General features: G+C 39.0%; 1 protein-coding gene across 2 annotated transcripts in view; it reads left to right on the top strand.

Moving 5' to 3' along the window:
• Nucleotides 1–16663, top strand: part of LOC128693323 (phospholipid scramblase 1-like) — a 66397-nt gene that overhangs the window by 15595 nt on the left and 34139 nt on the right. For both annotated transcript variants that reach the window (XR_011391135.1, XM_070080280.1), the window contains exons 2-4: nt 3458–3603; nt 4594–4811; nt 8042–8212. Coding sequence is in view for 1 of the 2 variants with exons in the window: in XM_070080280.1 (XP_069936381.1) it covers nt 3468–3603; nt 4594–4811; nt 8042–8212 (525 nt within the window). In the remaining variant the exon portion in view is untranslated. The remainder of the gene's footprint in view (nt 1–3457; nt 3604–4593; nt 4812–8041; nt 8213–16663) is intronic.

Genomic DNA, 16663 nt, shown 5'->3' with positions numbered 1-16663 from the left:
TGAGTGTAAAACTTATCATTAAATACAAATTTTGCATCAACAATGCAAAGTTTAATAAGTTTAATGATAGTAGGAACTGGCAACATAGTTAACGAGTTCAGATAAGTTAATAAATATCAACAGTTTAATAACATCAAAACTAACCATGATCATTTAAGTCAGGAACTGGCAATGGTAAATCATAGTTAACGAGTTCTTCAGATAAGAAACTTAATAAATCATCAACAGGAACTTTCGTAAACAAGGAAGTAACATCAAAACTAACCATGTTAAAATCATTTAAGTCAGTCAAGGAGCTTAATTTATCAATCAAGTCTATGTTGTTTTTAACATTAAAGTTAGAAATTTTGGCAACCAGGGAATCCAGTCAGACCAATTATTAGCTCCATAGGGTCAGTTTCATATAAATTATCCAAATGGCTTGTTGATATTTTGAGCCCTATTGTTGGCAAAATTTCTAACTTTAATGTTAAAAACAACATAGACTTGGTTGATAAATTAAGCTCATTGACTGACTTAAATGATTTTAACATGGTTAGTTTTGATGTTACTTCCTTGTTTACGAAAGTTCCTGTTGATGATTTATTAAGTTTCTTATCTGAAGAACTCGTTAACTATGATTTACCATTGCCAGTTCCTACTATCATTAAACTTATTAAACTTTGCATTGTTGATGCAAAATTTGTATTTAATGATAAGTTTTACACTCAGAAGTTTGGTATGGCAATGGGAAATCCTCTTTCACCTGTTCTTAGTAACCTATACATGGAATTTTTTGAAACAAGGTTGCTTAACACAATCCTCCCTAATAGAGCTAAATGGTTCAGATATGTTGATATTTTGTCTTATGCCCAAAAATGTAGATATACACCATTTCCTTGGAAAATTAAATAGCTTAGCCCATTCTATAAACTTTACTGTTGAGTTTGAAGAAAATAACTCATTGCCTTTTCTAGATGTTTTAATTATTAAGGGTAATGAATTCAAATTTAAAATTTACAGAAAACCTACAAATAACTGTTCCTATGTCCACTATTATTCCTCGCATCAAGATAGAGTCAAACTGTCTGTTTTCTCATCAATGTTTTTGAGAGCTTTACGAATTTGTAGTCCTGAGTTCATAGATGAGGAAATATCCAAAATTTATGAAATAGGTAATGATTTAAAATACCCAAGAAATGTAATTGATAAATCTTTTAAAGTTGCTAGAAATACTTTTTACAATCCAAAAAGGGACAACCAGCCTTATTCAACTAAAAATATGTTGGTTCTCCCTTACCATGAAAACTTGGTCGATATGCCTTCTCTTCTTAAGACTTTTAATATTAAAGTTGTATTCAAAAATCTTGATACAGTAAAAAAACTTTTGATAAAGAATCCCCCCCAAAATGCTGATGGATGTGTCTATAAGATTCCTTGTAAAATTTGCGATAAAGTTTATTACGGTCAAACTGGTAAAAATCTCGAACTAAGATTAAAACAACATAAATATAGCATTAGAACTGGACAAGATTCCAATGCTCTATTTATTCATGTAAGAGATTTTAACCATCCAATTGATTTTCAAAAAGTTGAGAAAGTAGTATCAAGCAAGTCCATGGTCGACAGGAATATAATTGAATCTTGTTTCATAAAAAGCAGTTTTGACATTATGAATATTTCCTTTGGTTTATATAAATTAGATCCATTTATAATTAATAGAATTTGGGAAGAATTTAATAATACACTGGACAAATAATTTTTAAATTTTCTTGGGTAGAATAGTTTGTGGGTGAGTTGTGCAAAGGACCTATCCAAGTTGGGTCGGCGCGCGTCAGGTGTTTAACCGTTGTGGGATCTGATAGTGATGTGCTGGCCAGACCCCTTATATAGCTTCCTTGGATGCTTTACTTTCATAGTTCCTTGATAATGTGAGAAGTCACGAAAGCGCTTGGAATTTCTCTATTCTTTCATAGTGGTTGTTTTGCATATTCTGGGATCACCTGTTTACTGTGATCTTGTTGCATATATATATATATATATATATATATATATATATATATGCAATAAGATCGCAGTAAACAGGTGATTTAGGAATATGCAAAGCAACCACTGTGAGGGAATGGAGAGGTTCCAAGCGCTTTCGTGACTACTCACATTCATAGTTCCTTGATAATGTGAGTAGTCACGAAAGCCCTTGGAATTTCTCTATTCTTTCAGAGTGGTTGTTTTGCATATATATATATATATATATATATATATATATATATATATATATATATATATATATATATATATATATATATATAATTGCTCTGCCCCTTCCCCTCCAAACACACGTTAGGTGTCCATTGATGCATTTTTTTGATTGGTATCATCTTGAACTGTTGATAAATATTCACGGTGAAGAGCATGACACAGACCACACGTGAAGGAATAGAATAGTCTAGCTCGCTGAGAGTCACAATGATATCCTTTACGACAGTTTAACTCACTAAATATTAGGTGAAACATCCGAAGCTGGAGGTCTGATTATGGATATTGGCATAAGTCCCACCCATAGTTGATTGGGGACAGAAAGTTGCCAGGTCCACGTAACTTAGGGTTGCGAATGTTGTGTTGTTTCCTTCCCTCACTGAAATCTTATGATATAGTAAAAGTTGTTTAGGTGCTAACTCATAAATTATGTAATGGGTCAGTTGGTCACCCCTCCTGTATTGCGCATATTATTCTAGGAGTCGAATAAGTGTTTGGAACTGATTGTGATAACTGAATGTTCCTAAAGAGAATAAACTATATAATGATTCTTGAAATTTTAGTACTACTCAGATAGTTTCTTATCATCCACCTGCAAAACATGCTGTACAGTTTTATGCTGAAATATGTCACAAATATTGCTTGCCTTTGCAAAATGTCTTGATTTCTTGTATATCAGTTAGTAGATTTGTTCCACCAGTCTTAGTGGATATGTTGCGTTTCGAACCATGAAGACTGTGAATACTGAAATCTCTGTATTCTTATATGAACTGCAGAAAACCCATCTTGACTTTCATAATTAGGTGATATCATAAGTATTTCTCAAAATATCAGGTAACTGGCGAGAACTATAATGCTCTGTACTTAAGTTTCCGCTCATTTGCTTTATTTTCTGTTCAATATTTCTATTTGGTTAATGCATTAAAAAATCGCAAAGGATATCTTTCATTATAAAACTTCATTTTCTCTTTAAATCTTGTTTGTTATCAACAACATACAGAATCAGCCCTAATTTCTTATTAGAGTTCTGCACCACTGGCAAGGCTTCCTCATAGAGGCGGCTGTAATATACTGTATATTGTATGTATGGTGATGTGTTTTTGTCTTTTTTACCTCAGGCCTTCAAGTACCATCCTCTACAGACCAGCAAGTACCGTTTTTCATAGGTCTTTTAGTACCATTCTCCACAGATCTTAAAATTTTATCCTCCTTTTCTCTACAGTTATCACATCATGGCAAGTGATCTGATGGAACTAGGGTCGAGGTCGTTGATCAGTGCCCTACATAAACCTGTAGCGCCCCCTGGCTTGGAGTATCTAGCTCAGCTAGACCAGGTTGCCATACAACAAATCGTTAAGATGTGCGAGGGTAAGTAGGACGCTCCTCTCGTGCAGATCCTTCATTATCGACCATAGACGCAGCTTGTTCTATGCACATTAGACTGGGACCTGATGTGTTAAGACAGTGGCCTGGCAAATTGAGGGTTAATGCAATTTATGTATGAGGGGCTTAATGACCCTGACAGTTAACGTGGTAATTAAGACGCTACTAACGTGAGAGAAAGAACTGATTTAACATACAAGATCTCAGGTTGCAAAGTTTATTTTAACTTGCTATTCATTTGTCCAGTGTTTATGGTCGTGGCTTGTATAGTTTGTTAATTTCACCTTTTTTTGTGTGTACTCACCTAGTTGTGGTTGCAGGGGTCGATTCACAGCTCCTGGCCCCGCCTCTTCACTGGCCGCGTGTATGTGTGTTATTATAAGCCCTGGGTGACCCGACGGTCAAAATCCTTTGTAAATATAACTTACTACCACTACTTAGGTTGTAGGTAGAGAATTGACACAGTAGACGCAATGCATGATATAAACAGGAAACTGACTTGATAGATAATCCAGCAGCCAATGAGGGTGAACCTAGAATTATTGGAAGTCCAAAATTTTTGCAGATTTCTTATCCTGATACAAAATTCATGAATAAAACCATGGGAAAATTTTGTAGAATTTGCTTCCAATATGAAATTTTCCATAGTTCAAATGTCTACCGTTATGCTTTCCCATTCATTTTTGCTCATTACAAATTCATCAGGAAGATGTACAGTGGCTGTAAATGATCTAATAATAGAGTCTACAATTTGTAGGATATCTTATTCATAATTTAATTCCCCAGGATAAACAGATAAATGGGTTATGAAATGTAAAATTTTGTAGGTCTTGCATTTAATTTACAGTGTGTTAAATTGTTTAAAAATGTGCAGTTATGTTATAATAACAGCATGTTATATGGTTTATAAGTTTTACATCTCATTTTTAGAAAGCTGTTTAGGACAGACTGTATAACTACGTGTTAAAATTACAGTGATGACTGCGTTAGAATTCAAGAACAAGTACATACTGAAGAACAGTGTGGGACAGGAGTTCTTGTTCGCTCAGGAGCACAGTACCTTCTGCAGCAGACATTTCCTTGCCAACGTTCGCCCCTTCCAGACGGCCTTCACTAACAACTGTGGACAGGAAGTTATGCGTCTCAACCGACCCTTGAAATGCGCCAACTGCTGCAGCCCCTGCTGTTTACAGGTGCGCTGAGCGATAGACCAGCTTACAGGTGTCCGTCTCATTAACATGTAAACTGAGGGAATTTACACTATTTTGTTGTTTACATAAGCTCTAAGCTCATTGTTTACATGTATTGTCTCTTTTACACTTTTATGTTCATGGGAAACCGTATTACTATTATTAATTTTTTTTTATTAATACACCTGCCGTTTCCCACCAAGGCAGGGCGATTCGATAAGAAGAAACACTTTCATCATCATTCACTCCATCACTGTCTTGCCAGAGCAGTGCCTACACAACAGTTTAAAAAAAATGCAACATATCAACACCCGTTCTTCAGAGTACAGGCGCTGTACCTCCTACCTCCAGGACTCAAGTCCGGCTAACCGGTTTCCCTGAATCCCTTCATAAATGTTGCTTTGCTCACACACCAGCAGCACATCAAGTCATAAAAAAAACTTTCGTCACCACTCGCTCCTCTCTTTTAGATTTTTGCCACCGAAGTGGCTAGTTTATTGTGCACTCTATATCCATCCTGTGGACGGTAGCCCAAGAGTATATGGATACACAAAAGGCCCAGGAACTAGGCCCCAAAAGGGTTAACAGGTGACTCATCTGTTACAAGCAAATTTAGGAAATTTGCTTAGTATATCTGGTATCTTATTTTCATTAATAAGATATCTTGACATGTCCCATCGGTTATTATACTGTTTATCTCTATATTCCTCAATAAGTGGACAATTAAGCACATAGTGTTCAAGACAGTGACCATATGTCTGTCCACATAATTTGCATTTAGTTTGATCATCATCTGTGTCTCTCCCAAACTGCCAGAAGTACTTGTAACCAAGCCTAAGCCTGGCCACTACAACATCAGTCAGTACTTGTAACCAAGCCTAAGTCTGACCACTACATCAGTCAGTACACGCTCACGCATATTTGCTGGAAGTCCAAGCGTCTCGCCCACAAAATCTCCTTTACCTCCTCCTTTTAACCTTTCCTAGGACAACCTCTACCCCATCTTCCTTCCACTACAGATTTATATGCCCTCTAAGTGATTTTATTTTGTTCCATCCTCTCTAAATGTACAAACCACCTTAACAGCTCTTTCAGTGCCATCTGGATAATACTTTTAGAAACCCCGTACCTCCTAATCTCCAAGCTACGGATTCTCTGTATTGTATTCACACTGCACATTGCCCTCGGATACATCTCACCCTCCAGTCTTCTCCGTGTTGCAACATTCACCACCCATGTTTCACACCCATATGAGAGCGTTGGTACCACTATACTCTCATACATTCTTTATCTCCAGACTCCTCAGTACTTCACCTTTTTTCCTTCATCAGTTCTATGATTCACCTCGTCTTTCATAGACCCATCTGCTAACAAGTCCACTCCCAAGTATCACTTCCTCCACACTCCCTCCAATCTGATATTCAATTGTTCACCTTTATCCTTATCACCTTGCTCTTTCCTATGTTCACTTTGAATTTCCTTCTTTTACATACCCTTCCAGACAGTTCAACATCTGCAACTTCTCTTCAGAATCTTCCAAAAGCACAGTGTCATCAGCAGAAAGCAACTGTGACAACTCCCACTTTGTGTAAGATTATCTCTTAATCCCATTCCTCTTGCCAACACAGGAGTGTTCACTTCTCTTACAGCCCCATCTATAAATATAAGAACAACCATGGTGACATCACGCATCCCTGTCCATGGCCTACTTTTACTGGGAAATAATCTCTCTCTCTCTCCTACATACTCTTACCTGAGCCTTACTATCCTCGTAAAAATTCTCAACTGCTTTCAGTAACTACCACCTATTCCATACATTTGCAACCTCTGCCACATTGGTCTCCTATCTACCCTATCATATGCCTTTTTCAAATCCATAAATGCAACGATAAACCTCTTTACCCTTATTTAAATACTGTTCACCTATATTCTTCACTGTAAACACTTGGTCTACACACCCCCTACCCTTCATAAAGCCTCCTTGTTCATCTGCGATCCCTCTCTCCATCTTACTCTTAATTCTTTCAATAATAACCCTACCATGCACTTTACCAGGTATACTCATCGGGCTTATTCCCCTATAATTTTTACACACTTGTGTTCCTTTTGTCTTTATACAAAGGAACTATGCATGCACTCTGCCAGTTCCTAGGTGCCTTCCCCTCTTATTATATAAAAACACCAGTCATTTCAAAACTATATCAGCACCTGCTTTTAACATCTCTGTCTTGAGCTCATCAATCCTAGCTGCTGTTTCCCCTTTCATTCTACCCAATGCCTCATGCACCTCCCCCACACTTACAACTGGTTCTTCTTCACCCCTTCAAGATGTTATACGTCCCTGCCCAGTGCACGAAATCACAGCTTTCCTATCTTCAGCATTTAACAATTCCTCAAAATATTCCCTCCATCTTCCCGATACTTCCCACTCTCCATCTAATAACTCTCCTCTTCTACTTTAAACTGTCATATCCATTCGTTCCCTAGACTTTCTTAACTTATTAATCTCACTCCAAAACGTTTTCTTATTCTCAGCAAAATTTGTTAATAGTATTTTACCCACTCATATTAGGCAGAAAATTCGTAACTTGCAGGTTAAAAGGTGTGGGGCTACTAAAAGTATTATTCAAAGGGCTGGCGAGGGGTTGTTGAGGTGGTTCGGACATTTAAAGAGGATATAACAAAATAGGATGACTTGGAGGGCATATATATTACTAGTGGAGGGAAGGAGGGATGGAGGTCCTAGAAAAGGTTGGAGGGAGGGGGTAAAGGAGGTTTTGTGTGCGAGGAGCTTAGGGATCTAGCAAGCTTGTGTAAGCGTGGTTTTTATGACTTATACGGTTGGAGTGTGAGAAAGGTAACATTTATGAAGAGATTCAGAGAAACCTTTAAGCCAGAATTGAGTCCTGGAGATGAGAAGTACAGTGCCTGAACTCTGAAAGAGGGGTGGGGATATTTGCAGTTCTGAACTGTAGTATCGACGCTCCTCTGGCAAGACAGTGATGAAGTGATTGATGATGAAAGTGTTTCTTCTTTTATTGGTCACCCTACCTCGGTGGGAGACTGCCGGTTTGTTAAAAAAATAGTATTTGTAGTACATTTATGGGATGCACTAAATCTGTAAGGGTCATACAGTAGGGAATGGTAGGGGGGTTTGTAAGATGAAGGGGAGAATAATTTCAGTTATGTGAATTAAAAGGTCTTGACCAGCTCCATGTTACACCTTGCACTAGGTGATGGAAGTGAGCAACCTCGGACAGATGATGGGCAGCGTGCACCAGGAGTGGAGTTTCTGCACGCCCTGGGCTGCCAAGTTTACCATCAAGAACCCTTCCAATGACATCCTTTACTGGGTGAAGGCTCCTTGTTGCGTATGTAGTTGCGGCGGAGACGTCATCTTCCAGGTCAGTGTTTGTGTGTGTACTCACCTAATTGTACTCACCTAATTGTGGTTGCAGGGGTCGAGACTCGGCTCCTGGCCCCGCCTCTTCACTGATCGCTACTAGGTTCTCTCCCTCTCTGCTTCCTGAGCTTTGTCATACCTCTTCTTAAAACTATGTATGGTTCCTGCCTCCACTACTTCATTTGCTAGGCTATTCCACTTCCTGACGACTCTATGACTGAAGAAATACTTCCTAACGTCCCTGTGACTCGTCTGAGTCTTCAGCTTCCAGTTGTGACCCCTTGTTTCTGTGTCCCCTCTCTGGAACATCCTATCTCTTTTCACCTTGTCTATTCCCCGCAGTATCTTGAATGTCGTTATCATGTCTCCCCTGACCCTTCTGTCCTCCAGTGTCGTCAGTCCGATTTCCCTCAACCTTTCCTCGTACGACATTCCCCTGAGCTCTGGGACTAGCCTTGTTGCAAACCTTTGTACTTTCTCTAATTTCTTGACGTGCTTGACCAGGTGTGGATTCCAGACTGGTGCTGCATACTCCAGTATGGGCCTAACATACACAGTGTACAGTGTCTTGAACGATTCCTTATTAAGGTACCGGAACGCTATTCTCAGGTTTTCCAGGCGCCCGTATGCTGCAGCAGTTATTTGGTTGATGTGTGCCTCCGGTGACGTGCTCGGTGTTATGGTCACCCCAAGGTCTTTCTCCCTGAGTGAGGTCTGTAGTCTTTGTCCACCTAGCCTATACTCTGTCTGCGGTCTTCTTTGCCCCTCCCCAATCTTCATGACTTTGCATTTGGCAGGGTTGAATTCGAGAAGCCAGTTTCTGGACCACATGTCCAGCCTGCCCAGGTCTCTTTGCAGTCCTGCCTCATCCTCATCCGATTTAATTCTTCTCATCAGCTTCACATTATCTGCGAATAGGGACACTTCAGAGTCTATTCCTTCCATCATGTCGTTCGCATATATTAAAAATAACACCGGTCCTAGAACTGACCCCTGTGGGACCCTGCTCGTCACAGGCACCCACTGTGATACCTCTTCACGTACCATGACTCGTTGTTGCTTCCCTGTCAGGTATTCCCTGATCCATTGCAGTGCCCTCCCTGTTATATGCGCCTGATCCTCCAGCTTCTGCACTAATCTCTTGTGGGGAACTGTGTCAAAGGCCTTCCTGCAGTCTAGGAAAAGGCAATCAACCCACCCCTCTCTCTCGTGTCTTACTTCTGTTACCTTGTCATAAAACTCCAGAAGGTTTGTGACACAGGATTTGCCTTCCATGAACCCATGCTGGTTTTCATTTATAATCTTGTTCCGTTCCAGGTGTTCTACCACTCTCCTCTTGATAATCTTCTCCATGACTTTGCACACAGTACATGTCAGAGACACAGGTCTGTAGTTTAGTGCCTCATTTCTGTTTCCTTTCTTAAATATGGGGACTACATTTGCTGTCTTCCATTTCTCAGGTAGTTGCCCAGTTTCAAGGGATGTGTTGAAGATTGTGGTTAGGGGCATGCACAGCGTCTCTGCTCCTTCTCTAAGGACCCATGGGGAGATGTCCGGTCCCATCGCCTTTGAGGTATCAAGGTCACTTAGCAGCTTCTGCACCTCCTCCTCGGTTGTTCGTATGTCATCCAACACTTGTTGGTATATTCCCTCTTGATGTTCCCTTCTGTGCTGTCTTCCCAGAGCCCTTTCTCTGTCTACTGTGAAAACTTCCTTAAATCTCCTGTTTAGCTCCTCACATACCTCCTGATCATTTCTTGTGAGTTCTTCACCTTCTGTCCTCAGTCTGATTACCTGGTCTTTGACTGTTGTCTTCCTCCTGATGTGGCTATACAACAGTTTCGGGTCAGTCTTGATTTTCGATGCTATGTTATTTTCAAACTGTCGCTGGGCCTCCCTCCTTACCTGTGCATACTCGTTCCTGGCTCTGCGACTGATCTCCCTATTTTCATGTGTTCTCTGCCTTCTGTACTTTTTCCATTCTCTATTGCACTTTATTTTTGCCTACTTACACCGTCGGGTAAACCAGGGGCTCGTTCTGGTCTTCCCATTGTTTCTGTTGCCCTTGGGAATAAATCTTTCCACTGCCTCCTTGCATTTTGTTGTTACATATTCCATCTTTTCATTTATTGGTTTTCCTGCCAGTTCTCTGTCCCACGGAACCTCCTGCAGGAAGTTCCTCAACCCTATGTAGTCCCCTCTTTTATAGTCAGGCTTTTCCCATTCAACTCCTGTTACTCTCTCCACTTGCAACTCTACTATGTATTCAAAGCACAGAACCACGTGGTCACTAGCTCCTAGGGGACTCTCATATGTGATGTCCTCAATGTCTGAACTACCCAGGGTGAACACAAGGTCCAATTTTGCTGGTTCATCCTCCCCTCTCACTCTGGTAGTGTCCTTAACATGTTGGTGCATGAGGTTTTCCAGCACCACATCCAACATCTTGGCTCTCCATGTTTCGGGACCCCCATGTGGCTCCAGGTTTTCCCAGTCAATCTCCCTGTGGTTGAAGTCCCCCATAACCAACAACTTTGCTCTGCTGGAGTGAGCTCTTCTTGCCACCTCAGCAAGTGTGTCCACCATTGCTCTGTTGCTCTCTTCATATTCCTCTCTTGGCCTCCTGCAGTTCTGTGGTGGATTATACGTCACTGCAATGACCACCTTGTGCTCCCCAGACTGAAGTGTACCTGTCTCGTCTATGCCTCCCATTTTCTCGAATTTCCATCGTTTTTTTACGAGCAGAGCAACCCCTCCTCCACCTCTGCCCCTTCTATCTTTCCTCATGATCTGGTATCCGGGTGGGAAGATTGCATCTGTTATTGTCTCTGTGAGTTTTGTTTCTGTAACTGCTATGATGTGTGGGGACTTCTCATTGATTCTTTCTTGCCATTCCTCATATTTATTCGTTAATCCATCTGCATTTGTGTACCAAACCTTCAACTTCTGTTCTAATACTGTAACTGTGGTCCTGGGGGAATACTGGGGTTGGGAGAGCAGGAGCCCTGGTGGGGGCCTGTGGGGGGTTGCAGTGGAGGTGGAGGAAGAGCTTCCATAGAGGGTTGCTGTAGGGGTAAGGTTCATGGTGCAGGGGGTGGGAACAGAGGGATCGGTGTGTAATGGTTGGTTTGGATTTTTCAGTTGCCTTGGGGGTGTCGTGGCTGGAGTCCTTCTGCAGGTGTTTCTGGGGGGGGGGATGTGCTTGTCCTTCCACCTGTTCCTGGGTTATTCTGCTCTCCTTTTTCATTTCCTCCCATTTCTCCTTTCGTTTTTGCACTCTCTCTTTCAGTATCATCCTTTCCTCCTGTGTTCTGTCTCGATCGAGGTGTGTGTGTGTGTACTCACCGATTTGTGGCTGCAAGGGGTCGATTCATAGCTCCTGGCCCCGCCTCTTTGCTAGTCGCTACTTGGTCCACTCTCTCCCTGCTCCAAGAGCCTTATCGTACCTCAGATTAAAGCTATGTATAGATCCTTCCTCCACTACATTCTCCAGATTGTTCTACCTTCTGACAACTCTGAGGCTGAAGAAATACTTCTTGACATCCCTGTGATGCATCTGAGTTGTTAACAAACGGGTTTATACAAAGAAAGATTGCAGTCAGCAGGATTCGGAGTCAGGAAGGCTGGCAAGGTTCCCAAGTAACGCTCTAGACCACTCGGCCACAAATGCCTCAGAAGCGGGGCAGCCTTATTTACAAACCATGTTTTTCCCAGCCCGGAACACCAGTGAGCCTCAAACATGGTTTGAAGCTATTTCATTCTCCTCCTGTATGTTCTGACCTCACAAGCGATTTTTATATCAGTGCGCGTCGCAGAAACAAACGCGTATATACAGAGAAAGATGGCAGTCAGCAGGATTCGAAGCTATGTCAGGAAGGCTAGCAAGGTTCCCAAGTGACGCTGTAGCTTCAAATACTGCTGACTGTTATCTCTCTCTCTCTCTCTCTCTCTCTCTATATATATATATATATATATATATATATATATATATATATATATATATATATATATATATATATATATATATGTATGTATATGTCGTGCCGAATATGTAAAACTGGTCAATTAGCAAGAACTCATTTAAAATTATGTCCTTTCTGAAATTTTCTCTTATACGTTTAAAGATATATATTTTTCATTAATGTTAATGTAAAAATTTTAATTTTGCACCAAAAGAATCTTTGAAAACTTACCTAACCTTATTATAACAAGAAAAATTTATTTTAGCCTAACCCAACTATACATATTTTAGATTTGTTTACAGTAATTTAATACTAAACAAACACAGTGAAATATATTTTTCTCGTTAGGTTAATAATGATTTTGGCGAAATTATTGCATACACAAATTTTCACTTGTCCTATATGGCAAGATGAGCGTTGCTAATTAAGCCAAGATCGCAATTTCTGCCTATTCGGCACTACATATATATATATATATATATATATATATATATATATATATATATATATATATATATATATATATATGTATGTCAATGCACCAAGCAGAAACAAGTGGGTATATACAGAAAAAGATCGCAGTCAGCAGGACTCGATACTGCTACTGGGGATGGTCAAGATTCCCAGGCAGCACTCTTATCCACTCAGCCACGAATACCACATAAGCTGGGCAGCCTGGTTCACAAGCCATGTTTCTCTGTATATACCCGCTTGTTTCTGCGTGGTGCACTGATATAAAAATCGCTTGAGAGGTCATAACATACAGGAGATTGAAATAGCTTGAATCCATGCTTTTTTTTTTTTTTTTTTTTTTATTAGCCGGTATTCTCCCGGCCCGGGTCTTTTCCAAGTAGTGGAATCCATGCTTGGGAAAGAAACATGGCTTGTGAACCAGGCTGCCCAGTCTGTGGCATTTGTGGCTGAGTGGATGAGAGCGCTGCCTGGGAAACTTGACCGTCCCCAGTAGCAGTACCCAGTCCTGTTGACTGTGATCTTTCTCTATATACCCGCTTGTTTCTGCTTGGTGCATTGATATATATATATATATATATATATATATATATATATATATATATATATATATATATATATACATATATATAAAATGTCGTGCCTAATAAACACTGGTCAATTAGCAAGAACTCATTTAAAATTAAGTCCTTTCTAAAATTTTCTATTATACATTTAAAGATATATTTTTTCATTAATGTTAATGTAAAAATTATAATTTTGCACCAAAAGAATCTTAGAAAACTTGCCTAACCTTATTTTAACAAGCGCAATTTATTTTAGCCTAATCCAGCTAAATATATTTTAGATACGTTTACAATAATTTAATACTAAACAAACACAATGAAATATATTTTTTTCGTTAGGTTCAGAATGATTTTGGCGAAATTATTGCATACACAAATTTTTGTTTGCTTTTCTGTTAAACACTTTCTTCTTTGTAAATATACTTCCTCAGAATCCGTAGATCACGTGAATACAGATCGATTTTCTCCTCTCTTTGTTAATCTGTACCATCATTGATACTATCAATTGCAGTGATTTGTGATAGGGAATTGGATCTGTGCTCCGGTTCCCTGAATTTAGCCTGAATGCCTTCCATCCCCCCCCCCACATGCGCTGTATAATCCTACGGGTTTAACACTCCCCCACAATTATATATAATATATATTAGTGTGTGTGTGATATCACAGTTTGCGTGTGGCCGGCAGTAACAGCCTGGTTGATCAGACCCTGATCCACCACGAGGCCTGGTCTCAGACCGGGCCTCAGGGGCGTTGACCCCCGAAACCCCTCTCCTGGTATACTTCAAGTATAACCTATCCAGGTCATCTAATGTCAACATCAGAAATTATTTGACGACCTATTTTAGTGTCATCAGTAAACTTGTGTTATTTATTGCTTCATCAGTGTCGGTTATGTAGAGTGAACAACGAGGGTCCCATCAGTGACCTGTGGCACTATTACAAACACTGATTTCTTATTACAACATCTCCACACAAGTAGAATGTATTTATATTTCATTAGCCTGATATCAGTGTACTAACATAAGAGTTCGGGATACAAAATAAACACTAAAATTTATAATCTTTACTATAACAGTATTGATATAAAAACATAATTTTTGGTATATATATATATATATATATATATATATATATATATATATATATATATATATATATATATATATATATATATATATATATATATATATATATATATATATATATATATATATATATATATATATATATATATATATATATATGCAAAACAACCACTCTGAAAGAATAGAGAAATTCCAAGCGCTTTCGTGACTACTCACATTATCAAGGAACTATGAAAGTAAAGCATCCAAGGAAGCTATATAAGGGGTCTGGCCGGCACCTCACTATCAGATCCCACAACGGTTAAACACCTGACGCGCGCCGACCCAACTTGGATAGGTCCTTGGCACAACTCACCCCACAAACTATTCTACCCAAGAAATAAGAAATTTTAAAGATTATTTGTCCAGTGTATTATTAAATTCTTCCCAAATTCTATTAATTATAAATGGATCTAATTTATATAAACCAAAGGAAATATTCATATTATTGTCAAAACTGCTTTTTATGAAACAAGATTCAATTATATTCCTGTCGACCATGGACTTGCTTGATACTACTTTCTCAACTTTTTGAAAATTGGATGGTTAAAATCTCTTGCATGAATAAATAGAGCATTGGAATCTTGACCAGTTCTAATGCTATATTTATGTTGTTTTAATCTTTATTTATATATATATATATATATATATATATATATATATATATATATATATATATATATATATATATATATATATATATATATAATCCTACAATAATAAAGAATTATAATTAAATCGTCATGACCCTATAGTGCCTCATTGTCAATGTCACAGCATTCTTCTCGTGTGTCACGACACTACCAATCCCAGTGTCATGACACACCTACTCCGTGTCACAAGACACCCTTGTCTCTAGTCTCCATTTTACAGAATGGATATAAATTTGTTAGAAAACATTTAGCGACGAATGACAAAATTAATTCATTGCATTAGAAATCTTCCGTATGAAGAGAGATTGAAGTTCCTTAAATTACATTCACTTGTAAGACGAAGGATGAGGGGAGACATGATCGAAGTATGCAAGTGGAAGATGGGTATTAATGAAGGGGATATTAATAAGGTCTTGAGGATATCTCTCCAGCAAGGCCAACAGGTAATCAAGTCCTGAGGCCCACGATAACTGAAGCCAGCAGACTAAGCGAGGCCCGCAGGTAACTGAAGTCCGCAGGGATCTGTGACTAGTAAAACTGCAGCCAGGAGGCCCGCAGTTGACTGAAGTCAGCAGTGAGTCTGTAGGTAGCACGGTGTACTCCGTGAGGCAGTCTGGTGAACACTCGCAGTAAGGACACATGACCATAGCACAAAAGACAGATCTCTTTGTTGTACCCCGTGTCCATATCACACTGTATAAAAACTATGCACATAAAGGGCCCCAAAATATGGAATTCATTACCAGAAGATACTAAAGTAACTCGGTCTGAAAATCAATTTAAGACTCTTCTCAAAAGTCACTTAATCATCCTAGACTAAATGCCCAATACTCAGTACTCACATACTCAATACGTATTCCCATAGCATAATTTCAACAATTATTTTCGAACCTTTTATCCATTGTCGACAGGAATATAATTGAATCATTGTTTCACAGAATCATTTTTGAATATATGAATATATCTTTTGTCTTATATAAATTAGATTCACTTATAATTAATAATCTACTATACAACTATGATATAATTCTTAGTGTTAAGTAGTCAGTAAGCCAATAATGTTAAGTCGGCCCATAATGCCTAGGCATAATAGAGGCGTTCTTTGCACTGCAACCCATTATTGTAAATACATAATCTCAATATACTATTTGCAAAGACAAATAAATAAGGCCGGCTCAGCAGTCCCCACATTATGTTTGATGACGTACCCAGTGGTACTGCAGGCCGGCAGGTTAATCTAACCACTAGTTTGGTAGGAGGCCGCAACAGGCACATTACTCGCAACAGGTCCCCATTCCAATTTTTCCCCATTAAAGAAAACTGTCTCTTGTCTGTCAGTCATTCCTTGACCCAGGAGATAATTTCTCTTACTCCATGTGCAGCTTCTTAATCAGTCTCCTGTGTGGAACTTTATCAAAGAACTTAATGAATCCATATACACAATATCGTTTTCTTTATTTTGGTGTATCACCTTGCATACCTTATTGAAAAAGGTTAGTGAATTTGTAATGCAAGAATGTCGCTTTGTAAAACAGTACTGAGATTCGTTGAACAAATTTTATTTTTCAAGGTGGATTTGAATTGCATCAGCAGGTGTTAATTCCATCAATTTCCCCACGATTGAGGTTAGGCTGATTTGTCTGTAATTTGAAGCTAAGGACCTATCTCCTGCTTTG

Source organism: Cherax quadricarinatus, unplaced genomic scaffold, assembly GCF_038502225.1.
Source record: "Cherax quadricarinatus isolate ZL_2023a unplaced genomic scaffold, ASM3850222v1 Contig272, whole genome shotgun sequence".
Lineage (NCBI taxonomy): Eukaryota > Metazoa > Arthropoda > Malacostraca > Decapoda > Parastacidae > Cherax > Cherax quadricarinatus.
Note: the sequence above shows the minus strand (reverse complement) of the source record. Positions and strands in the feature narration are given on the sequence as shown.